Below are 24,482 nucleotides of genomic sequence, written 5' to 3'. Positions count from 1 at the left end.
CAAGGCTACTTCGGGCAGCTTCTGGTCTACGCCCTGCCAAACCTCGACGTGGCGCCCGTCTTCGCGTCGCTCATCAACACGATCTTCATCCTGTTCACCGGCATGAATCCGCCCGCCGCCCAGCTTCCTCGCGGCTACGTTTGGCTCTATCGCCTCACCCCGAACAAATACACGTTTGCCAGTCTCACGGCGATCGTCTTCGCTGCTTGCGACGGAGACGGCAATGGACCAGGCTGTCAGCAGATGACGGGAACTCCCCCAACGCTCGCGGACGGCACCACCGTGGAAGAGTACATGGACAGCTTGTTCTGGATCAAGCACAGCGAGATCTGGTCCAACTGCGCGTACGTCGTGGCGTGGATCGTCCTGATCCGAGTGCTCGCGTTGCTGTCGCTGCGCTACGTCAACCACCAGAAGAGATGAGCGTAGCGAGGCGCACCTAACTAATAAATGAACGTGGCTAGCTTACCTTAACTGGCGTTGATGATGCGTTCAGGCGGACACCCGACACCTTCGAAACGACTGCAGTAAGCTGCGTGGACTGTGTGAAGCGAGCAAGGACGACGCCGAGTCCATGGCCGTTGCAAGCAGGAGCGTAGTCATCCGCGACAAAACTTTTGAATGGTCGGACGCCATGGATACATTATGCAAAAGTCCACCCAGGTGCATGGCGGAGGTGATGTCGCCGATAAGATTCCGGCCACAAGAATCCGAGCCCGCGCTTGATTTTGCGCCGCACACAGACTAGTGAATGGCGGTCACCACGACGTAAGGTCCGTAGCCAACCTTTTCCCGCGTGTTGCAGTCTTGAACCCCCCGCCTCGGAGAGAAGCGGACGATGTATCGGATACTAATGCGGTCGCCGCCTCTGCTGTGGCTGCTGCTGGCCCTCGCCTCTAGAGACGTGCGGGCGGTTGAAGTGAGCGTGTGCGCTGACGCCACATACGACTTGGCGGCGAGTCGCGGCGTGGAGTGCGCGGGCGCCGGAGACGCGCCGATGGGTACCGCGTGCCCGTTGAAAGGGGACGTGGCCGTGGCCGAGTGCCGCGCGTACCTGCCGTCGTTCCAAGGCGACGGCTGCGTGGCGCCCGAGGACGCCGAGTGTCGGATCGTCACGGACACGACGTGGGGCTGCGTGCTGCCGTCCGTCGGCTGCGGGCAGCCGGTTGCGCCGGACTGCGCTACGTGGGACGTGAACGGGGCCGACGAGGCCGTGGACATCGACACCAGCTACTCGTTCGACGGCAACGACGAGTACGACGAGAGCTGGTTCGTGCAGACGACGGCCTTGAGGGAGATGTACGACTGCGGAGAGAAGCCTACAGCGGCACCGACAACGGCACCGACAGCGGCGACGCCCACCACTGAGGCGCCAACGGCAGCGCCGACGACAGCGGCTCCGGTGTCGGAGACGACAGTGCCCAGTACACCGGAGCCGACCACTGCGGCGCCGGTGACGCCGGCCCCAACGACAGCAAAGCCTGTCACACCAGAACCAACGACGGCAACACCAGAGCCGACCACTGCGGCGCCGGTGACGCCGGTCCCAACGACAGCAAAGCCTGCCACACCAGAACCAACGACGGCAACACCAGAGCCGACCACGCACGCGCCGCTGCCAAATACGACAGAACCGGCCACGCCGAGCCCCACTACGCCCGCTCCGACCACCCAGGCCCCGGAGACGGATGCGCCGACAGCCTCGACACCGATTCCCAATTCAACAGAACCTGCGACGCCATATCCAAGCACGACGGAGCCAGTTACACCTGGCCCAACGACCCCGTGTCCTAGCACAACAGAGCCCACGACGCCAAACCCAACGACTCCGTGTCCAAGTACGACCGAGCCCACGACCCCAAACCCAACGACTCCGTGTCCAAGCACGACGGAGCCTGCTACACCGGGGCCAACGACTCTGTCTCCAACTACCCCGTGTCCAAGTACGACGGAGCCCACGACGCCAAACCCAACGACTCCGTGTCCAAGTACGACCGAGCCCACGACCCCAAACCCAACGACTCCGTGTCCAAGCACGACGGAGCCTGCTACACCGGGGCCAACGACTCTGTCTCCAACTACCCCGTGTCCAAGTACGACGGAGCCCACGACGCCAAACCCAACGACTCCGTGTCCAAGTACGACCGAGCCCACGACCCCAAACCCAACGACTCCGTGTCCAAGCACGACGGAGCCTGCTACACCGGGGCCAACGACTCTGTCTCCAACTACCCCGTGTCCAAGTACGACGGAGCCAACGACTCTGTCTCCAACGACTCCGTGTCCTAGTACAACAGAGCCCACGACGCCAAACCCAACGACTCCGTGTCCAAGTACGACCGAGCCCACGACCCCAAACCCAACGACTCCGTGTCCAAGCACGACGGACCCAACGACTCTGTCTCCAACGACTCCGTGTCCTAGTACAACAGAGCCCACGACCCCAAACCCAACGACTCCGTGTCCAAGTACGACCGAGCCTGCTACACCGGGGCCAACGACTCTGTCTCCAACAACTCCGTGTCCAAGCACGACGGAGCCCACGACGCTGTCTCCGACCACCCCTTGCCCAACCACGACGGATCCAGTGACGCTGCAACCAACTACTTCGACAGGATCATCACCTGCCTCACAGACCACAACGCCATCACCTACGGAACCGACGCAATCGTCAACCACCACCTCGCCAACATACGCAAGTACCGTTTCTTACTTCGCCACGACGACGTCGACAAATGATGCGAGTCTGAGCACCAGTGGCGCTTCCAGCACTGTTTTGATCGCCGTTGTCGTTGCTGTCGGTGCTGTCGCAGCCATCGCTGGTGTCGCCCTGTTCAAGAAGAGGAACCACCGACTCGCTGGCCGAGAGCGACGCCTAAGCAATGACTTCGAGATGCACGCGATCATCACTCCAGTCTATGCCAGAAGCCATTCATTCCAGCATGGTCAAGTTTGAGAGTAAGCTTCATCGTGACAGGAGCGAGGAGTAAATAAATTCAACGCAAACACGTACTCACAGTTTACGCTTGCGCTCCGTGCTTATCGGTACCGTATTCATTTCACGAGCGTGGAGACGACTGTGACAGCGCAGTCTCTTGACTCGCCGTCTGAGCAAAATTGGGTTCATCTTCGTCGGCAACTTGGAAATCCGGGTTATGCTCGCTGAGCCGCGTGCCTTGCAGAAGGCTATCGACTACCCAGCGGGCTTTCACTACGTGCAGTCCCCACTCCATGGCCTTGACATACTTCATTCCGTGAGGTATTCGACAAACCAGGTGCGTGTTGTGTTCGCTCATCTTTCTGGTCACGTGCGCGCCAGCAACTCGTAGTAGCTCCGCCACAACAAGCTGCTCCACGTCCCGATATACAGAGGTAGAGACTTTCACGTCTTGGAAGCCAGATAGCGGTACCGCTGCAGTGAACAGAGCGCGCGGTTGGTTGGCGCTGACTCCGAATAGTTCGTGTGAGGTAAACGACAGCTTCGTCCTGGCAGCAAGAGAGCAGTTTACCCACAAATCTGACACGAACAGCAGCATTCGCTGCCGTGGCTTCTGTCGATCATCGTCTAGGTCGTGTCGTGTCCGCTTCACAGGCCTGTCATCGAGATCTGCATCGGCCTCTTGGTCAGCACCATTGTCGCGGTTGTTGCGCTGAATATCGTGAATGCGTTGCTGTATTTCCAGTGCTGCCCGCTGGTCCATCAATGCACCAGTGCACACAACCGCATGACTCACGAATGCGAACTGCTTTGGATCAATGAGGGGGAAATCAATTGCCTCGAGCGCGATAGCCTCGGCGCCTCCGAGCTCTCCTCGAAGGCTCTTGAGCATTGGCTTGATCAAGTGTTTGTCCTCAGGATCCCGGCACAGCAGTAAGAACGAGTAGCCGGCAAAGATATTCGTCCTCTTCTTCCTCGGAGAGAGATTTGCTTGGCCACGGGTTGCCAAAATGCTTCTCCCATCACCATCTTGCAAAAGATCTTCCGAGAGAGTGACTGCTTCTAGGCTTGCTTCAGCATCAGCTTCAACTTGCTTGTACTCGATGGGAGCCTGAGGGATACTGACACCCACACTACCTTCGAGATGAAGAGCGTCGGCACCAGTACCTGGTACGGGTTCCGGAGCATGCACATCAAACTCAACTGGATACAGCTCCTCTGGCTGTAGATCCTGACACCTGACACAGTCAAGCAGCCAGCTCGCTGACACGAAGTACACCTCGCCCTCAGCACCGGCAGTTATGACGCGAGATTGAATAGCCTCAAGTGTTTGCCGATCCGACAGCGACGCGCTCACGACTACATGCGTCACTTGGCGTATCACCACATTATGATATATCGTTCCCATGCCAGTCCGTATCAAACGCTGGAGCAGCGTCTTCATCTGTGGCGAGAACCCCAGCAGATACAGTACGCACCCGTCAAACAGATCCATCCAGTCCTCTTCATCTTCCTCCTCCACATATCGACGACCCTCATTGTGTCCGCGCCGATACTTGCTCACAATCTCCGGCAGAGTCGACACCAGTTCCTGGGCACTCCGTTGCTGATTCAACGCAATGTACGTCGGTTGCAGACTCGCATTTTCAGCTTCCGCCCGCAATGCAAACTCCTCTTCCTCCACCAACATGTCCCTCTCCACGCACGCATAGAGCCACCCAAGGTGCACCACTGGGATACCATTAGCCACCGCCGCCTCGTACTTGGCTCCTTCCGGATGCTTCACAAAAACCAAGAACTAGTCAGCGTCTTCCTCTCTCTTCACCCACCACCTTCACGAGCCTCTCACCTGTGCAATGAGCACATTAGTGAACCCCAGCTCCAGTCTCCCGTCGTATTGGGCTCCGTGGGTCGTGGCCAATTGTTCTACCGTCTCCTTCTCCTTAACTGTAAGGCCTGCAGTGCAGACGCCCAAGCCTTCCAGCAACTTCAGGCCGAAGTCCTTGGCGTCCAGCAGCTTCTTAGCTCTGAAACTCTCAAACACCCAGCGAGGAGAAGCCACCGGCATATCGTGGGCCACTGCAGCCTGTAAGACAATAATGCATAATTTACAGTAAAAAGGTAAGATACTTTAGTCGAGCCTGATGGTGTCAATTCTGGGTCGTTTGGGACCGTACGCGGTGTTTTCGAGAGCCCACAGCTTCGGCTATCAAGTGGGTGGTGATGTCAGCGTTCAGATTATCCTGGAAACTCCCACCACAAGCCACGACGATCTTGCGCACTTGTTCCTGGAGATAATGTTTACATTGCAAGGTATAGCGGGTCACAGACAGCGAGTTAGAGATAATGAAGCAGTGTATCAGAGAGAAGAGACGCATACACAAAAGATGCGCACCTTGATGTCGAGCTCCAGTCCGGTGGAGCACAGACAGAGTCCTGCAAACATGCGGTCTTTCACGCCCATTTTGACTGCCAACTTACAAGAAACACACTATAACAGCATATATGGGTACACAGTTGTAGGCCATGACTACACCACTCACAGTTGTAGAGGATGGCTACAGTTTTCCAGGAATACTTCAACCAGAACTTTTGTAACGGATATCCGCGCCTGGTTGTGAGCAGCTCCAGTAGTGCTTCTTGCCGTCTGTCACCATGGCCCAGCAAGGCGCGACGCTCCAGAACTACAACAATGAGCTGGTCAAATGCATCGAGGACCTGCGCGAGAAGCGCGAGGAGGTGAACCGCGCCATGCTCAAGGAGGAGGAGGAGAAGGCCAAGATCCAGAAGGACCTGACCATCCTGACCGACCGCCTGAGCAAGATCAACGAGGCGCTGGCCAGGAAAACGCAGGCGCGCAACGAGTACGACCGCACCATCCAGGAGACCGAGGCCGCCTACATGAAGATCCTCGAGAGCTCGCAGACGCTGCTGCACGTGCTCAAGCGCGAGACGGTGCAGCTAACCAAGAAGAAGCAGACGTCGTCCTAGGGCTGCAGCAGAGCACAACGTGGATAGAAACTATATGCAAAACACCTCCTTCCTTCTTACCGTCTCTCTGTCTCCTTGTTGTTAGTGGGGCTCAAATCTACCGGTGACGCAGCTCCTTAGCGGCAGTGTCCATGACCATGGCTTGGCGACGGTCTTTGCCGCGACGCTCGCGACCGAAGCACAGAGACACGTCCGCGTCGCTGTTGGCTGCAGCGTTGCACAGCACGTCGAAGCACACCTCGATCTTGCGCAGCTGGTGCAGCAGCAGGAAGTGCTCGCTACCCTTGGGGATCAACTCGTCGTAGTATGCGTTCACCTCGATTTCGAGTTCCTGTGAGCGAAGCCATGACACAAAGCGGAGGTTAAGCACAAGTTGGTTCGAGCAGAGAGAGAGGAACACACACCTTCAGCTGGTTCTCGTAAACGGGGAGTTGGTCCTTGTCCACCGCCTTGCTGCTCGAAGACGATCGTGGCTGAAAGAGGAAGCGCGGCGCACGCACGGGGTACTCCGGCGAGATCTCAACGATAGCAGACACCTTCGTCTGGCCATTCTTGAACCCAGAGCGGAAGTAGCGGCAGCCTGTCGTCGGGAGGTGGAACTGGGCTCGCGGACGCGTTGACGGAGCCACACTTTCCCTGAAAAGCTGGAAAACGTCTTGTGGAGGTGCCGGGATCTCCTTCCACTCTTCGAGGTGAGTCTTCACCCCGTGGGGGTACAGGTGACGCGCCAGAGGGTGTACAAAATGCGCGCCGTCGTCTTGTGATCGATGGGAAGCGCCTGTAGACTTGTTCAGCTGGTCCAGGTGCTTCTTGAGTACTGCGGTGGCCACAAAACGCTTCACAAGCTGGCTCATAACATTACGCACCGACGGCTCCGGTCGGCGACGAGGCTTCTCCTCAGTGGTGTCGATGGCCATATCCGACGAGTCTGGGCGCTTCATGGGGTCCAGACCGCAGATCCACTGCGCCCAGTAGTACGGGCGGCATACAGCATTCGCTGGGAACTCCACCTCGGTACGTTCTTCGTCCTCCTCATGGTAGGCATAGTTCACAGCCAAGTGAGGCACAGTCAGCCCATCGTCTCCTGGGAACAGGTTCGTCAGGATACTCCGCTGGTGGCTGCCGTGGTTAAGGCTAGCGGGGTTCGTCTTCACTACCTCAGCGGTGACCACCTTGGCCACAGGAAAGTACTGGAACATGAGGGTGAAAGTTCCGGATACGCTGGTAGCTGCAGCTCCGCTCTTGTCGGCATCCAAAGGAGTCTGAATAGATACTGTCAGCTGCAGAGCTTTCGTGTGGGGCTTCCACAAGTTTTGTGCAGATGCAGCGCCTTCATCCTGGTCGTGGTGATGAGAGTGCTTGGATTCCAAGCCCTCCTCCTTGGTTTCTTCCTCCTCCGATGGGGAAGCATGCGGGCGCAATTCAAGCAGCTTCTCGGCCGTATGTGTCGCCACGATCTCCCCGCTCTCTGGCTCCCGAGTCGTGCTGTCTGCTCCACGCTTGGCCGACGGTGAACGTGACGGCGGACGACCGAGTGGTGTCGCTCCATTCACACTAGCAGACGGCGAGCGGGACGGCGCCTTCAGCCTTTTCACCGCAGCCGTTGACGACTCCTGTCGATCCAGTGCGGCAGGAAAGCCGCGCTTACGGAACGCACCAACGTGCTTCACGCCCACCGCGTCCACGATATCCAACGCCAACTGCTTGCCCGCCTCACCGCTCGCAGTCCGGTACGCCTCCAGCTCACAATAGAGCGCATACAACGGGGTGGCCAACTCCACTCCCGCCGCCTGATGTCTCGCTCTCTGGGCCGACACAGGTTCCCCCATGTATTTCTGCAGCCCCGTCGTGGCCGCTTCAATACCAGCCAAATGGTCGGGCAACGCATTCAAAAATGCTTGTTTGGTCTCCGTAGCATCCTCCACTTTGGCGATCTTGAGCTTGATCTCCTTGAGCTGCGTCTGCAGCCTACAAGACCCCAAAAGCACCGTTAGAGCTCAAATTCAACGCTCATTCCAATAGAAACCTACGTCCCACCTCTTTCTAGCGTGAAGCTCCTGTGTGAGCTGGTCCAGGTGCTGACGGTGCACGTCCGCGTCCACCGTAATGGGGACGTCTCCGTCCGCGAACTCGATCTTGTCCATCTCCTTGGTGCTGAAGCCCCTGCAGCGCCCGATCTCGCGTAGCAGATGGTCCTTCTCGTACAGTAGGTTCTGCAGCTGCAGCTGGTGCGCCTCCGCCACGTCCTTTTGCTCCTGCACGCGCGCTCGGCGGCCGTCCGACTCCAGGAACGTCTCCCGCAGTCCGCTCTTCATAGCTCCGAGCAGCAGCAGCACACGCCAGCGCCGCTGCTTGAGCCGCGCCTCGTCCGACGTCCGATGCGCGTACAGCCCCGCCATCTCCTCCCGCAGGGACGTGCACGTCGCCTGCAGCTGCTTGAGCGCCGCCCCCTCCATCGCCATTTAGTCTCACAAGTGGCGAATGTTGGTGTACCCGTCGTGTACACAATCAAGTTGCGCAACTGTAGTGCAACTTTAGTCAACGTGTGTTGGGAACATCAAATTGGTGTGCAAAACACGACACAACGAGTGGCCTCACCGACCGCACATCAACTTATAGCTCGTCGTCATGCTGCGCCGCGCCGCTCTCCGCTCCCGCGCCGTCTTGGCTCGCTCGCAGGCCACGCGCGCCTTTGCCAAGAAGGTGGAGCCCTCGCAAACAGCGATGCGCCCCATCCACTTCGAGCACGACGAGGACGTACGTCAAACAAGCTCTGAAGTCGATGTATCATAACGTCGAGGAGCGCTTTTAACGCTTTTCGTGTCTGCAGGACGTCGCCGAGCGGCCGTTCCGCATTGTGGGCGTGCGCGACTTGGAGGTGCAGGACTGGGAATACCCCACGCGCGTGGAGAGCGACCAGAAGAACAAGAACCGCGTGCTGCGCAACCGCTTCGGCCACCCCAACTTTATCAGCCTCTGGGTGGACAAGCTCGGCGAGGTGGAGAGCTACCTCAAGCAGGAGAAGGTGCCGTACACGAGCGAGGGCGTCGTAAAGGGTCCCGAGGGCCACGATGTGCTCGTGATCCCGCCCAGCGAGGACGGCAGCAGCATCGAGTTCTTCAACCTGTGCGACAACCCCACCATGGTGGAGCTCGTGCAGGCCACTCCCGAGGTCATCAAGGAGTTCGAAGACGACAACGACGACGACAACGAGTAGACAGACAGCGAGATCTCACGCCAGAAGCAGGTGCCGGTAGGACCTGCAGCAGTCGAGCCAAGTTAGACAGTGGCTGTGTGCGGAGATGGCTACAAAGGCTCAGCAGATGCCTGGTTATCCAAGCAAGGGAGGCCTTACGGATCGATGGACATGCGCACAACTCGCAGCTTGGCTTTAATACATAGTATTTGGTTCGGTCTCTGATAAAAAAAAGCTATGCTACCTATCAAATGCTCATGTCTTCCGCGAGAAGGAGCCCTACTTGACAGCTTACAATTTGTTTGGAATTTATCTACTTGCTAGCTCTACTCCTTCAGCCACGGATGTTCCAACGCATCAGCGGCAGTGGTCCGCTTCTCCGGGTTTCGCACGAGAAGTGCCTCGATGAAATGCTTGAGGTTCTCGGACGCGCCGCTCCACGCCTCATCCGAGAAGAACACCTTCTTGACGCCCTCAGCCGTAGGCAGGAACACCGGCGCGCAGCCGCTTGCCAGCACGTACGTCACCACACCAACACTCCACAGATCAGCTTCCGTGCCGTAGCCCTTGCCGCTCATAACTTCGGGCGCAATGTAGTCCCGCGTCCCGCACTTGGTGTGTGCTCGTGCCATGCGGTTGCGAACCATGTCGGTTGCTGACGGCAAGCCAGACGAGCTGCCAGTATCATGGAGGTTTGCCACCTCCGACAGGCTCTCGTGAGGAGTAAGCGCGTTGTCGTGGCCGTGGCCGTCGAGCTTCCGCGCGATCCCAAAGTCCGACAACTTGATGTCACTAACGTCTTGGCTGTTGGGGGGTAGCAGGATGTTCTCCGGCTTGATGTCGCGATGCACGATGCACTGTGCGTGCAGGTACGCGACCGTACGCACCAGCTTACGAATAAGCGGGCGCGTGGTGGCCTCGGGCAGCGGCCCGTTCCGGTCAATAAACTCGAACAGTTCCTGGCCGCACAGCTCCATGACCAGGAACAGACTGTCGTTGGTCTCGAACAGCTCCATCAGGCGCACAACTCCGTCGTGGCGCAGTGCATACATAATCTCCAGCTCCCGCTTGAGGAATCGCACCTCGATCATCTGTCGCTTGTCGATGATCTTGACCGCAAACTGCTCGCTCGTCACCTTGTTCGTACACCGCTTGACCACCGAGTACTTGCCCGAGCCCAGCACGGAGCCCACAGAATACTTATCATGGAAGTCGCGCGCAACGGGCACATTGTCCAGCAAAGTCTCGATCGAGAAGAGCTGCGTCGGTGTCTGCGCGTTCATCGCCGGGTCGAGGTCGTTCGACAGCGAGAGCGACATGCGTCCGGCCGGAGGCGTCACCTTTTCCTTAATAGACTGTAGGAAAATGGGCGGGTTGGACAGCGCGTCTCCGTCAAACATCAGCGAAGGTCGTCCGCCCTCCGTTGACGGAGAGTCGTCCACGTTCATCATGGACGGTCTCTGTGGCGGCTCTGCTGCAGCTCGTACGAACGGATTTTGTAGGAACGGGTCACTAAAGTCGTCTCCTGTCGTGGGGACCGCAGGCGAATGCACGTCCATAGTGGAGAAGTCCATGGACAAGGTCTCCAGCGCCGCGTTCTTCTTTCCCACGGGTCCACGCAGCACGCGCCGCACGAGCGCGGGGTTCCGGTGCACGACGAACTGCTCCATGGCGTCCACGACCTGTTCGTCGCCCACAATGAGCATGTCCTCGATGAGTTCCCTCTCTCGTGGGGACACGTCCATCTTGGCCAGGTCCGAGGCGTACCGGTGCACTCGCTCCACGTTGCTGGTGACGGACTTGGCTCTGCCCTTGCGCTTGAGACCCAGCGGGGAGCTGGACGGACTCACTTCCACGGGGGAGTGTGTGGCGAGCACGGGCGTGAGACAGCCCTGCTCCACCAGCGTGCGTAGCTCCTCGCAGGGCTTGTAGACCATCACTTCGCCGTCCTGCAGGTCGCTGAGGCTCGTCACGGGCGTCTCCTGGTCGCGGCGCCGCGTCAAGAGGCTCGAGTTGGCGGCGAAGGCGGCGAACGACTTGCCGAACGCCAGTTCGTGGAAACGCACGATGAGCTCCTTGGGCGCCAGCAGCTCCGGCGTCAGGTCGATGGCTACCGTGCCCGACCTGTCCTTCATGCGCACGTAGACGGTCTTGAGGCTCGGGTGCACCTGGATGGAGAGCGACGAGGGCGACGAGGGCGCGGGCATCATGGCCACGTGCGGCATCAACTGCAGGTTAACGGGCCGTTTGGGGTTGAACTAGGCTATATACTCGCTGGCACCTTTCCACGAGTTGGAGTTGGAGTGGGGTGGGGGCAAAAGCCGAACTGAGGAAGGGGACACGTTTCGCGGAGTTTCACTGGGCTTGAGTATGGCGCCAGCCGTTGAGGCACAGACAGCCCACGCCTACTCGCGCTATCCAGTGCCGAGCTTGAGCGAAAACACACAACCCGAAAGCAAACAGCAGATAGAGGAAGCGGTTGCCACCTGAAGGGCAGTATTATGGGCGCGGGCCTTCATGCCCACAGCCGCAATCAGCTACACGGTAGACACTTCTGGGGCCCAATATACACCCCGGGGGTCACGGAGTGTGACTCTCAAGCCTTGAGTCACACAGGGGCTTGGGCCATGCCAATCTGCCTGTGCCTTGATTCGTCTCCTCATCCGCTCAGCCGGAGCTGCCAAAGACGGGCAAAAGCGCTCGTAAAGCCGACACGCCCAGCTCAAAAGCGGGGTGCATGGCAGCGGCCGAACTCCTCCACCGCCGCGCATTGAGATTCAGCAGCTGGCGGGACACCGAGCCAACACCTTGAGCGCCTGTCATGCGTGTCCCAAGCTACAACTCGACCAGGACACTTTCGCAGCGACTTGCGGCCGCAACAATGCATGGCGCGATCTACTGCATGTCCTATCGACGCCGCCGCCATGGCAAAGCGCGGTGAAAAGTTTCTTGCTGCGCTGATCCCGACAGGCGACTCTGCTCGAAAACAGGTGCGATAGCTGCCGAAGATCGCTTGCGGTGGGCCAGCATCGGAGACCTGCACCGAGGACACGCCCAGGCACAAACAGCTGGGCGAAAAAGGCAACTTGCTGTTGTCGGCGCGCCTTCCGCGGCGTGCGCGCTGGATGGGTCTCTGCAGACAGCGCATAATCAGCTCGGTGCAGAGGCATTTCGGGGAGGCTGCATTGGTACCGCCACTACCGGGGACACTTGTGGCAGATCACCAGCCCCGCGTGGTGCAGGAAGAGCATGTAGCCACATCAGCGGAGCTCGTCGCCGCATTGTGTATCGACGGTGGCACCTTTGGCGGGCTGCACCTCTCGCTGTGCATTGCGGTAAGGCCAGTGCGGAGGCCAAAGCCACGAGCGCCGTGGAGAACTCACTCCCGACCGCGTGGCTCCTTGGGGCCGACCACCACACGCTCCAAGACCGCGGAACCGGAGGCTTGCCACCCACAGACATTGCCTTTCGACGCCGCACCGGACACTGTGGAAAGGCTGGTGCAAGTTGACCTCGAGCGCTCAGGTTTGCGGTGCGAGGTACTTGACCGCAAGTCCGTACGCACCGGAGTTGAAGTGAACTGGTCAGTTGAAGCTGAAATTCCCTATATACTTCGTACTCCATCATGCACACCACGTGGAACTTGTCGTCCTCGAGCTTGCGGGCGCGTAGCATTTGGCTTGGCGTAGACTACTCGCTGGGCGCCACCTGCCGAGCTTCATCTCGCCATGCGGCAAGTTGAAGCGCTGCCACATGGACTTGACACCTCTCGATCCCACTGCGGTCGCACAAACACCCGAGCACCCAAACTGCTGCTGGGGCCGCATCGCATGTCATGGCGGCGCAGGAGACATGATCGCTTCGACTTCCAGGCAAACATACGCGACGCACCGAGCGGTAGACATCGTTGAGCAGTTCTGGTCCGGACTGCAAAATGCGGGGAACGAAAGCACGAATCGATTGCTACGGTGCTGTGAAAGCAGGAGGCACAAGTCACACAAGCACCACCGCCGCCGTTGTGGCATAACGAACGACCAGGCGGACAGCGTTAAAACATGGCTACAGAGGCGTCGAGTCTCGTAGTCTCTGCCTCAACGTCGAATAAGACTCAAGAAGTGTTGACGAGCACCAAGAAACGTGCCTGCTGTCATCAAGAATTGTATGAAGTCACCCATTTCAAGAGTGCACACACTGCCGATTCTCAACGACGGTGGTTGCTTCTCTTTTGCATTCAAATTGGCACCTACAGTAGAGTCTACTGTTGGCGGACTATAACTACAGACAATCCTCTCCTTTGTGATAGCGTCGGGAACCACCACATTATCACTCGCTGGAGTTATTACAAGGCAGAAATGTGCCGTAAAATTGGTACATTTGAACTTAACAGCTCTACAGCGTCGACGTACAGCAGGCAGTACTGTGGAGCATCGAGAGCTGGAACGCCCTGCTTCCCAGCGTCTTCAGTAACTGCTGGAAGAAGACTGGCTTGCTTGACTACTACACGTGCGAGTACGCCGAGCCGGGCGTGGAGGATGACATCGTGAACGAGCTGGCAGAGATGCTGACGCGTCTCCACCCCTCGAATCCGATGTCGGTTGAAGAGCTGCTGAACCCACCGGACGAGAACATCCTCACGGATGAACCAACGGACGAAGATTTCTGCCGGGTCGAGTCTTCAGAGCGCGAGAATGGGTGCGGTCAAGATGTCGGTGATGGCGGTATCGAGGACGAAGAAGAAGAAAGCACTTCTTCAACCTATCCAACGCCCGAAAACCTGTCCACAGAGGAGCTGAAGGAGCGTCTTCAATGGATAGCACAACTTTTCGTTACCGCCGGTGCGATGGGGGTCCGTTCAAGGGACGTTATCGGGCTTCGAACGATGCAGCGAGTATTTAGAGAGGAGCTTGCGTGTAGACAAGGCCACAAGCAGCAAAAGTCGATGCTTGACTTCTTCGGACGTCCTGCACCAAATGGACCTTAGCAATAGTTAAGCACCTTTGAATAGTGATAATGACGTGTTTTGTATCACAAACCAGTAACTAGAGGGTAGAGGTATATTTGACTCGTGCTTGTATGGTGACGGTCATCGGGAGCCCTCCCCATATCTCTCCGTGGAGGGTATCACTACTCAGGATATCACGACCGAGAGGATTGTCTGTACGCAAAATGCACAATGGTGTTTATAGGCATGTGGGCTGTAATTGGCTCCTTGCAACACGGTGGTAGTTTGCGAAGGGTTCCTATCATGAACAACCGCTTGTTATGTGCAGCCAATAGCAGTATGGTTGGCCATGGGAGGACGCAACAACTGTGGCAGATTTGACTGCACGCGACGAGGTCAAGGACACTCAAACATGAAAGGCTTGAAAGCATCAAGCTTTTGGTCGGAAGGATCAGGCCAGCGTACTGGACTTGGGTATGTTATCGATCATTACATATCAGCCCCTCAGGATAGACATCACCTCCTTCTCCGCTACACAAAGGTTTCCGCTCAGCTCTCCGTCTCGAACGACACTTCAGGAATGAGGGACGCTAACCGTTGAGCGCATCGCCCACTCGCCTCCAGCCAACCGTTACAGTTGGTGTCCATTACACAATATACCTAATTTAGGATAACTAGATGCCTAGTTCAATGTACACCACCTTAGTATCTGAGTATGGCTGCGACGGCGCTGGCGATGTATGAGACTCGCGGCTCGACGTCTTTCGTGCTGCCCTGCGGGTGCGATTCGATCGACCACCTTCTGGATGGGGGTTTCCGATCCGGGATATTGACGGAGATTTGCGGTGAAGCTTCCGCGGGCAAGACGCAATTGTGTCTGCAGCTTTTGCTGCAGTGCTGTCTGCCGCGATCCCTCGGCGGCCTGCAAGGCACGGCCTGCTACATCTGCACAGAAGGTGTGGGCTCCGTTAAGAGACTGCACGACCTCGCACAGGTGTATGCAAAGCGGTACGGAGCTGTGATGGGCGTCGGCACCAAGCGCAAACGCGACGAAGCCGTCGCTAAACTGTCCGGCAGCGACTTCCTGGACAGCATCTTCGTCGAGCAGCTCTACACCGTCGACGACCTGCTGGATCTACTGGTCCTTGCTGCTGTTGAGTTCCCCAATGCAGTGCAGAGCTGACGTTGTCTGTGGTTGCTACTGCTGATGGCAGCAAGCGAGGCTGCCAGCGCTGCTGGCGGAGCAAAACACCAAACTCGTGGTGCTGGACTCCGTCGCAGCCGTTTTCCGACTGGAATCCACGTCTTCCGTCAAGGTAACAGCATATTCTTCAGCTATCACTCGACTAGCGGTTGCTGTTGACACTGCAATTGACAGGAAGCGGCGGAGCGTTCGCGCACCATGTTCCATCTGGCCAACTGCATGCGCATCCTGAGCGACCAGTACGGCGTCGTGTTCGTGGTGACCAACCAAGTGACGAGCGACTTCGACGCTCGCTCGGGCAACGCGCTGCGTCCGGCGCTGGGGCTCTCGTGGTCGCACTGCGTCAACCAACGGTGCGGTGGGAGACCGTTTTCTGCCAGTTTCACGCCTGACTGTTCTCCCATTGCAGACTCATGATCACCAGAGTGAAAGACTCAACGCGACGCTCGCTGGCCGTGGCCTTCTCGCCGCATCTCGCGATGCAGCACTGCAACTTCCAAGTCACGAGCGACGGTGTGCGACCAGTAGACGGAGACTGAGCCAGACGTTGACGTGTATTTTTAGCCAATGCGACGCGTCGGCAGCTTGCCATTGGCAGAAAAGCCAAGCGGTGCGATCAATCAATAGATCGCGTTTCTGCGCTTTTGCACTTGGTCTCACTATGCCACTCCCTCACTTCAACTTTCCGTTTCTAAAGGTGGTTTCCAAGAGCCACGATGCCGGCTATGACACAATATCTTTTATCGCCGCAGACCACAAGCGTCTTCCTCCACTCGCCAGAGTAGCTCCATGGTCGCCACCAAGCAAACGCGTCACGCCAGCGCGTCCCCAGGCAACAACAACTGCGAGATTCGCAGTGGCATGTCCGTCCAGGTCGGTGTTTTCCTTGGTCATTTCTAATTGCATTGATACTAATGTCTTCATCGTTGCAGGATCTCAAACACTTGACGGCGCAGCGCCAGCGTCTCGAGTTCTATGCGCGCAACTCGCCCCGACAGATGGCTACAGACTTCACGTACTCGTCGCCGTCGTCCACGTGCTCGTCGCTGTCTGCGTCGCCGCCACGCAACCTCAGCGAGAGCGCGAGCTACTCGGCCACGTATGGATACTTGCCGCCTCCGAGTCGCCGCGGCTTCGCGTCCGACAAGATGTTCGTGACGTGCGGGGGACAGGTGGTTTCCTTCATGGAAGGCGTCGTGAACGCTCCTGCAGGAGACTTCCAGGACTACTAGAGGTGTATAGTATGGATGTACATGTAGTTTTTTAGTTGGAATGAAATTATGCAAGTGTGCAATTGATCTTCGAGACTTTGGTGGTTAGCGGGTGTATGGGTGGATGCCGACAGACGGGTGCGTTTGCCACTGGTGCTGCTTTTCGGGGATCGTGGGTGAGAAGTACTCGACGCAGGCACCGTTCACAATGTCGTACGGACGTCCGCCTGTGCTTTGGTTGCGCAGTTGTTGAGCTCTGAGCAAGATAAAAGACGTTAGGAAAAAGTATTGAAGAAGGTTGAGGCGGACGCACCTTTGCTGGTTCCGTTCGAGAGGTGCTTCGTTGAAGAGCCTGCCGTGGTGCAGTAGCCGCGGATTGGCCTTGCTGTTTTTGCTTTGGTACTCTCGACGATGCGCTCCGGCTGCATTGTGACTATAGATGAAGAGGTTAGAATGTTTTCAGCGTGTTTCATGTAGGAAAAGCGTCACCTTAGCATGTCCGGATTGTATGGTTCACCTCGAGCTCGTGGTGCTCCGAGTGTATGGTGTTGAGTGCCCAGCACATCGGAAGTCGAGTATCGCTCCTTGCTGGAACAACAGCATCAGTTTCTGCTTGAAACATCCAGGCGAAGTGCCTAACGTACATGATCTGATGCAGCCTGTGTTCATTCATGTCGGTTTGACGCAGAGACCGCTTGGCTCGAAGGTGATCGGTCTCGAAATGTAGGCGTTCGCGTCGTTGTTGCGGGGCCATGATGCCTTCACTCAACAAGACCGAGTCGGGAACAGCTCGATGCTCGATTTCCGCAGCATGAGCGAACGACTCTTTCTTAATCATCAATGGAGCAGTAAACCGACCCTGTAGCTGGTCATCTTGTGGACTGTAGCGATTCAAGTAGCACAGTTAGTAGAACATCCGTGAAAAAATGCTACGAAGGCAAGTTTTGCCTACCGAACGTGAACATCGCCTATCTGCAAGCCACTGGGCACCACCGCGACGGATTTCCCTTCGCCGATTGTGCACTCGCGAAGATCCGTCGCAAGCACAACGCGCGCACAAGCTCCAAACTTTTCGAACGCACGGACATCGCATTGCTCGCCATTCCAGGAAGTAAAAAGGGTTTGGCGCTTCACGATCGCCATGGGGACGTCGCGAGTCGCATTCGCAATACTCGGCGAGTCGATGAGCTTGCGAAGTCTGTCCGGGTCCATGGCCTTGCGTGGCTTCGCTTCGGCATCGTGCGCCGTCATTTCCGACTCGAAGATGTCTAGGTGACGGGTCTCCTGTCAATGGCCCACCGAGTTTTGTGGTATTTTTAAGGCAGCATACATGCCATGAAAATAGGCGCCAGGTCAATTCAACGTTTGTATTTCTTGGCAATCTTGCCTCGACGTAGCTCTATTGAAATCGGACCAGAAGCTCTACTGAAGAGAGTGCACCACAAACTACGAATGGAATGAATGAATGAGCTACGGAGTTCAGGTAGAGCCGCCATTTTCACATGGCCCAACTACCAATTGTGCCGAGCTAGTTTCCGATGCGAACAAGTGTTAGGTAGCTGGTACCCACGAGGCCGATTGGGCAATTGACGGAGAGCAGCTCATTTTTCTCCACGCGCGTGATGCACATCAGGGAGGACGACATGCGGTAGCCCTCACAGGGGTCAATGCAGAAAACATTCTGGATGGGCTCGTAGCTTTTCATCAACTGGATATCTACTCTGTCGTAGCTCGACTGGTAGTTGACAACGACCATCACTTGGTAGGTACCGGGTCCCTGCATTTGAACGGTGTGAGACCCTCCCCACACGATCCATTGGCCTTCTTTGCCCGTCGCTAGCATTTGCACGGTTGTCGTAGCATCTTGAGCCAGCCGCAGATCTTTCAGCTCCTTGTTCAGCTCCTTGTTCAGCTCCTTGTTCTGCTCTCCAATTTTACGAACTCCAGCCACTTCGCTCTGTAGGTCGCGCACCTTGGCCTCCAGAACGTCAATCCGTTCCAGTGAGATCGGCTCCATGTCGATGACATACGTTACCACATGTGCCTGCCGCAGCACTTGAATCTTCATAGTCACTTCCATTCGGAATCTCTCACCTTTGTGTCGTTGGAATGTGATCGGGATTTGCTCAGTGTCGTCGTGAGCGCTGTTCAGCAGCTCGTGGAAGTACTACACGCCAAATAACCAAGTGATTAGCAGCCGTGGCCGTCGGTAGAAATGATCACGAGGTTGGCCTCACCTCCACGTAGTTTGACGCTGTAGCGTAGGGGATCGCGTTGGTCGAATCAACGAAGTCTTCAAGACTTAGGTTGGTTGTGCACCTACAGAGAATGGGGACACCACAGATCAATACTACTTCACCAGATTACTATACTACAAAAACATTTACCACTGTTTCTTGCTCTCACAGTCCTCGAGCCAGATGCGGAGTTTGCCGCTCTTGAGTGACATCGAGTAGCGGTAGGTGGCTGACGGGGGTGGAGCGAAAGTTGTAGTGCCCTCGAATTCGAGGAACTCCTCCGAAATGGATTCGGGGGAGGAGGAAGTTGACTTCGAAGACATGGTCTCGCGTGTGCCGGCCTCCTGGATGCTGTCGATATTGACGACAGGCTTGATAGCGGGTTTGAAGTTGAACTTGATTGGGGTTGCCATCTTGGAACTACTTGAGCAGATTGAGGAATGAGATCTGGAGGGCAGTCGCACGATATCCATTGGTATTCCTATTTTGATGTACAGCAACCGACACTTATCGTTTGAGTTCGTCAGCTTACCTCACTCGACCGTGAACTTGTCATACATGTTCATATTCCTTCGAGTCCATTGCTTTGTTTTCGTTTCTCAGTGAGGTACATTGATGTCACTTAGCTAACGACTTCCTATGCCCGTTCTAGCTACCATCCTTAAGTCGATTGCTATCTAAATCCATGTCTTTGGAATTTACCGACATTTGCGTAGTGTTCGACGATTCCAAGTCCATCTGTGAACCCTCCCTCCGTATTCACAAAGGGGCCGAATGCATCCAGACGGGATATTGGGGTTATACAGAGGTCTACTGCAACTCCACCTCCCTGACGTGCATCACTCACGTCGAGAAGAATGGTCAAATTGCAGTCAAGTGCCCCGTCAGTCTCTCAGGCACCAGCTTCCACGTGTTTGTTCGTCTCGGACCAGCAAGTTGTTACGGCATTATCTCCTCGATCGTATGCATGGTTGTTTGTTCGCCACTACGGTAGACATGCTTAAATCACAGCCCGCATTGAATTTCCCTGTTAGATGTGAGGATTTTGAATGGCTTCAGACAACCACCGATCTCCACCACTAAGGACGATCAAGCCCCGCACATGTCCAGCGTCTCATTCCACGGATGTTAAACTTCGTGCTTACGTCGGAGGATGTTTTCGAAGTTGAAGGCACTATCCGTGCTAGACATATTTCAGGTGTGAGTGTATTATCTTAATCGACTGTAGTTGGTATTTCGCAACCGGTAAATGAAATTCCTTTAAAGGAATTGTGCGGTCGATCGATTTCTACGAAGACAAGAACATTACGGTTGAGCCATAACACATTCAAGAGCTCGCAGAGGTGCTCAACTACACGTATAGATCAGACTACGGCCTGCTGCTAACTCGCAGACAACAGTATTTTCTTCATAATACATTTCCTTTCAGAGCACACGTGAAAAGAACTGCCTCCTCTGGATAAATGCAAGAGGGTCGATTGCGTACATGTATTAATACAAGTCGTCACCGCCGCGCGTTACGCCAATCACCTCCCCGCGTCTGGGCGATGACAGCGAACATCATGGCATCGTCCCGATCCGGCTCCGCACGGCTCCCGACTCTTTTTGAGAGATACTCTCACAATCGGACATGTACTCGATGCGAACCGTACATGTATTAATACACACGAAGGATATGCACAGCAACTTCCAAAAGCCGCAATGCGCTCGGACAGCTTCGTGAAGGCAGCCGAAGCGAGGTAGTACTCGACATTGGAAGTTACCTGGTCTGACCGATGCGCGGGCCCCGCCGTGCTACTAGAGAGCTGCGCCCTTGGCACTCAACAGCGAGCGTTGAGGTGTCCGACAGCAGCACCGATTTAACGGGCAAAAAAAGCCTTCACTGAACACTGGCGCGCCAAGATCGTACGCTCGAAAGTTGACGGACGTGTATGCACCGACATGTTGACGTGCGACCGATCGATCTCAAATCGTGCAGATCGACGATCTGCAGAATTGACTAAAACTTTATTAATCAAACGCACAATCTTCCTCCTACGTGAACTACAGCTGCCGGCCTGCGGGATCAGTCCATCCTGGTACTGTCCAGTACATATGCTACATGTACGGATATTGATTAAGGTCCCCAGCCTACTGCGAATGCGCATTGGGGGTGTATGTCTGCCCTCCGACAGCTCCACCCCACTTCATCATTGTCAATTTGGCTGCCTCCAGCTCAAGCCTCTGATCAACAGCGCGCTCCAATCCTTTGCCGTCCCTGACAACCATGGCTAAGGGCCCTTTCTTCACCGCGGAGGACGCCAAGTCGGCCTTCAACCTCTTCTGCTGTATCTACGGCGTTGGTACTCTTGGTATGCCCGGCAACTTCTCGCGCGCCGGCCCTTTCCTCGCTGTTGTCGCCATGGCCTTCATGGCCTTCGCCAACATCTACGCGTCCATGACCATGTCCAAGGTCATGCTGCTCGCGCCCAAGTCCGTCAAGACGTTTGGAGACCTCGGTCAGTGGTGCATGGGGCCGATTGGTCGCTGGCTGTGTATCGTCTCGCAAATGGGCTCGTGCCTTCTCCTCCCGTGCGTCTTCCTGGTCCTCGGCGGTTCGCTGCTGGACGGCCTCTTCCCGGGAGCCTTCAGCCAGACGACGTGGATCATCCTCATGGCGCTCACGGTGCTGCCTGTTTGCTTGGTGCCCACCCTCAAGGAAGGAGCTGGCGCCGCCTTCGCCGGATGCCTGGGAACGATCATTGCCGACATCCTCGCCGTGGCTGTAGTCATGCACGGACTCAGTGGCCACCCGAGCGTGCCGACGCCTGACCTTTCGTTCGAGCAGGTCGCTGGTTGCTTCGGCAACCTGTCGCTCGCCTACGGGGCTGGTATCGTGATCCCGGACATCCAGCGCCAGCACAGCGACCCCAAGCGCATGCCGCGTGTCGTGGGCGTCACCGTCGGCATCATCTCGATCCTGTTCCTGGTGCTAGCCAGCACCGCGTACTCGGCCGTGGGATGCCAGATTTCGGGCAACCTGCTCTTCACTATCTACCCGGACGCGGACACCGGCCTCACCAACCTGGGCTTTGCGCCCAACTGGGGAACCATCGTGCTAGCCTACCTCTTCATGCAGCTGCACATCACGATCGCCTTCGCGGTGATCATCAACCCGGCGTTCTACATCGCGGAGCGTCTGTTCCTGGGCATGCACAAGGCGGAGCAGGGGGACCTGGAGAACGCCACCAGCTACCTGCAAACAACTACTCCGGCTGACCCAGCCGTGGTCCGTAACTCCAAGATGTCGTACGTGTCGGTGGCCGACGCTGAGAACGTGCACAAGGACGATTCCGAGAAAGAAGCGATGGAGTACCGCGGTGCGAACGCCATCAAGTACGTCGTGCTGCGGTTCATCCTCGTGGTGCTGCTTGTCATCATTTCGATTGTGCTGAAGGACGACTTCACGTCCCTGGCAGACTTCGTCGGCGCTTCGTGCATCACGGTGAACTGCATTTTGCTGCCCATCGTCTTCTACCTCAAGATGTCGTGGGAGAAGGTTGCGATGTGGGAGAAGGTCTCGGGAAGCATCGTGGTGGTGATCTGCTTTGTGCTGGGCTGCTACGTGACGTACATGAATGGCAAGGAGCTGTTTGCTCCGTCACACGACGAAACGGAGTTCCCGTACTGTGCGCCGGAGTTCGAGAACACGGTGTACTACAACGTCAGCGCGGCCAACTAAGTTTGCTAGGCAAGTCAGAGACGTAGCAGAAGTACCCTAGCAGGTGAGCTACTGTAGTTTGGTACTGCAACGTGGTCCGTAAAAGAATCCAATTCAAAACTTTGCGCGAAACGTTTTTGTTGTAGAAATAAGGTTTTACCAGCTAAAACAATACATTTACGTTAAAATGCTAAAAACGAGCTACTTATGTACCTCGTATTGCAGCGATGTGAAAAGCTACGCATAATTCTAAGCAACGAACAATACCCCGTCTTTTCCCAGTGCCGACTCACCTTGGCGTACTCTGCGCTACCAGTCGGAATGGCGTTTGTGTTGGTTTGTATATGAGACTGCGCCAAACAAAACGATGCTAGTTAACCTTTTAACGTTTTTGAGATAAACGGCTTGGAAGTTGGCGCTTCTCTTTTCGCACTTAAGTGAAATTTTTCAGGAGGGAGATTTTTCAAAATCTCTAAATTTGACTGGAGTGTATCGGCAACGAAGCATGGAAGAGCTCGCCGCATTTGCCGCCGCTGGGAGAGACCAGACCGCCAGCAGCTCTAGTGGTTACAGCAGTGACGGTAGTGCAGACAGCAGCTGGGAGCCTGACCCAGACGACGCAAGCTCTGCGGAAAACGAGGACGAGCGCGAAGAGGATCAAGGCGGGGGCGAAGACATGGACACAAGCATAATTTTGATTGACTGCGACTTGACATCCGAGGTTACTCGTCTGATTCGCGAAGACGTTTGCAAGAAGAGGTGTCTTGTGGGGAAGGCAGCTAAGCTGGAACAGTTCCTATGCTCGCTGTCCCAGATGACTGGTGGCGAGCGAAAGCAGAGCATTGTGACGGCGCTAGCGGTGCTCAAGGAGACGGATACAGTGCAGCGCCATCGTGGCACCGGTGTACGAGATCAGTATCACTACTACCTTCCTCTCGTCGGGCATGTCTGTCGTGCGGCTTGGTGCGCGGCGTACGGGGTATCAACCCCAACAGTAACACGCTTCAGGAACCGCATCAATGACGGCATCTTCTCTGTGAAGGCACACGGCAACCGGCTGAACCAGAACGCCAGTGCTGTTGATCTCCGTTGGTTGATCTCCTGGTTCAAGGACTTCGCGAAGAGCGTGGGGGAGGTGGTGCCCGTCCGGGTGAGAAAGCAATCGACTGTGGACGGTGTGGTGAAGCTGAAGTATTCCTCGGCTGACTACACCCTGCTACCAGCGTACTTCACATGGGGTCAGCTCTACATGGAGATGCACAACTATGTCGAGGAGATTCGGCTGCGAGTACGCGAGCCAAGACCGAGTTCTTTCAGGCAGCTGTTGAAGAAGCATTGTCCGACAATTCGCATCAGGTCCCAGCGCAGCAACGTTTGCGACGTTTGTATCATCTACTGCGCGCGGATGCGGAGCGGGGTTACTGCTGAGCTGACAGAAGAACTGGGGCGATACACCGAAGCAGCTCGACACATGAGGTTCGTTGTACCTGCGGGATACAAGCATCATTTTGATTTAGACTAATGGAAACTAACATCATTTTGATTTACTCGGGACTTAAGGGAAGCGTACAAACAGGATCTGTCTTCTGCAAGCGAAGACCACGCGGTGCTCATTATAGACTACAGTCAGAACCTCACATTACCAAGTGTGACCAGCACGCCGTCGCAGTGGTACTTCCTGTCGCTGCGGAGTGTCAACATGTTTGGTATTTACTACGCGAACAAGACCATCCAATACAACTACATCTACGACGAGACGGTAGCTGGCAAGGGTACAGACGAGGTGAACTCCTTGCTGCATCACTTCATCCACAAGATCGTGTTACCAGGCGGCCACCGGAAGCTAACGATCTACGCTGATAATTGTGGCGGTCAGAACAAAAACAACTACGTGCTGAAGGCGCTGCTCGCACTGGCACACATGGGTGACTTGGAGACTGTGGAGCTAAAATTCTTCGTTAAGGGGCACACCAAGAACGCAGTCGACCGCGGGTTCGGGCACGTGCGAAAGCGCTCGAGTCGGGTGGATGTATGGACGATGACTCGTCTCCTAGAAGCGGTCA

At 56.3% G+C, this 24,482-nt stretch overlaps 10 protein-coding genes across 10 annotated transcripts; 5 read left to right on the top strand and 5 right to left on the bottom strand.

Moving 5' to 3' along the window:
- Positions 1-838: 838 nt before the first annotated feature.
- Positions 839-2,289, top strand: KRP23_9562 (uncharacterized protein; the record flags this gene model as incomplete). The annotated part of the gene is made up of 2 exons (XM_067895130.1): positions 839-1,534; positions 1,795-2,289. The coding sequence occupies 2 exons, from the start codon at positions 839-841 to the stop codon at positions 2,287-2,289; spliced, it is 1,191 nt and encodes a 396-aa protein (XP_067742746.1).
- A 770-nt stretch (positions 2,290-3,059) lies between these two features.
- Positions 3,060-5,402, bottom strand: KRP23_9561 (DNA topoisomerase 2-binding protein 1; the record flags this gene model as incomplete). The annotated part of the gene is made up of 4 exons (XM_067895129.1): positions 3,060-4,718; positions 4,788-5,024; positions 5,116-5,226; positions 5,334-5,402. 4 exons carry the CDS (start codon positions 5,400-5,402, stop codon positions 3,060-3,062), a joined length of 2,076 nt encoding a protein of 691 aa, XP_067742745.1.
- Positions 5,403-5,593: 191 nt separating this feature from the next.
- Positions 5,594-5,929, top strand: KRP23_9560 (13 kDa deflagellation-inducible protein; the record flags this gene model as incomplete). The annotated part of the gene is made up of 1 exon (XM_067895128.1): positions 5,594-5,929. One exon carries the CDS (start codon positions 5,594-5,596, stop codon positions 5,927-5,929), a length of 336 nt encoding a protein of 111 aa, XP_067742744.1.
- A 97-nt stretch (positions 5,930-6,026) lies between these two features.
- KRP23_9559 (THO complex subunit 5-like protein B) lies at positions 6,027-8,391 on the bottom strand (the record flags this gene model as incomplete). The annotated part of the gene is made up of 3 exons (XM_067895127.1): positions 6,027-6,260; positions 6,334-7,897; positions 7,967-8,391. The coding sequence occupies 3 exons, from the start codon at positions 8,389-8,391 to the stop codon at positions 6,027-6,029; spliced, it is 2,223 nt and encodes a 740-aa protein (XP_067742743.1).
- A 166-nt stretch (positions 8,392-8,557) lies between these two features.
- Positions 8,558-9,146, top strand: KRP23_9558 (uncharacterized protein; the record flags this gene model as incomplete). Its single annotated transcript, XM_067895126.1, has 2 exons — positions 8,558-8,686; positions 8,760-9,146. The coding sequence occupies 2 exons, from the start codon at positions 8,558-8,560 to the stop codon at positions 9,144-9,146; spliced, it is 516 nt and encodes a 171-aa protein (XP_067742742.1).
- Positions 9,147-9,451: 305 nt separating this feature from the next.
- On the bottom strand, positions 9,452-11,335 carry KRP23_9557 (putative myosin light chain kinase; the record flags this gene model as incomplete). Its single annotated transcript, XM_067895125.1, has 1 exon — positions 9,452-11,335. The coding sequence occupies one exon, from the start codon at positions 11,333-11,335 to the stop codon at positions 9,452-9,454; it is 1,884 nt and encodes a 627-aa protein (XP_067742741.1).
- Positions 11,336-14,782: 3,447 nt separating this feature from the next.
- Positions 14,783-15,810, top strand: KRP23_9556 (DNA repair protein XRCC3-like protein; the record flags this gene model as incomplete). The annotated part of the gene is made up of 4 exons (XM_067895124.1): positions 14,783-15,208; positions 15,282-15,383; positions 15,446-15,624; positions 15,681-15,810. 4 exons carry the CDS (start codon positions 14,783-14,785, stop codon positions 15,808-15,810), a joined length of 837 nt encoding a protein of 278 aa, XP_067742740.1.
- Positions 15,811-16,060: 250 nt separating this feature from the next.
- Positions 16,061-16,503, top strand: KRP23_9555 (uncharacterized protein; the record flags this gene model as incomplete). Its single annotated transcript, XM_067895123.1, has 2 exons — positions 16,061-16,144; positions 16,204-16,503. The coding sequence occupies 2 exons, from the start codon at positions 16,061-16,063 to the stop codon at positions 16,501-16,503; spliced, it is 384 nt and encodes a 127-aa protein (XP_067742739.1).
- Positions 16,504-16,587: 84 nt separating this feature from the next.
- Positions 16,588-17,733, bottom strand: KRP23_9554 (uncharacterized protein; the record flags this gene model as incomplete). The annotated part of the gene is made up of 5 exons (XM_067895121.1): positions 16,588-16,738; positions 16,796-16,915; positions 16,972-17,070; positions 17,127-17,363; positions 17,435-17,733. 5 exons carry the CDS (start codon positions 17,731-17,733, stop codon positions 16,588-16,590), a joined length of 906 nt encoding a protein of 301 aa, XP_067742738.1.
- Positions 17,734-18,010: 277 nt separating this feature from the next.
- KRP23_9553 (uncharacterized protein) lies at positions 18,011-19,132 on the bottom strand (the record flags this gene model as incomplete). Its single annotated transcript, XM_067895120.1, has 3 exons — positions 18,011-18,649; positions 18,720-18,801; positions 18,870-19,132. 3 exons carry the CDS (start codon positions 19,130-19,132, stop codon positions 18,011-18,013), a joined length of 984 nt encoding a protein of 327 aa, XP_067742737.1.
- Between the last annotated feature and the right edge of the window lie 5,350 nt (positions 19,133-24,482).

Source organism: Phytophthora ramorum (assembly GCF_020800215.1).
Source record: "Phytophthora ramorum isolate Pr-102 chromosome Unknown Phyram_PR-102_s0008, whole genome shotgun sequence".
NCBI classification, from domain to species: domain Eukaryota; phylum Oomycota; class Peronosporomycetes; order Peronosporales; family Peronosporaceae; genus Phytophthora; species Phytophthora ramorum.
Note: the sequence above shows the minus strand (reverse complement) of the source record. Positions and strands in the feature narration are given on the sequence as shown.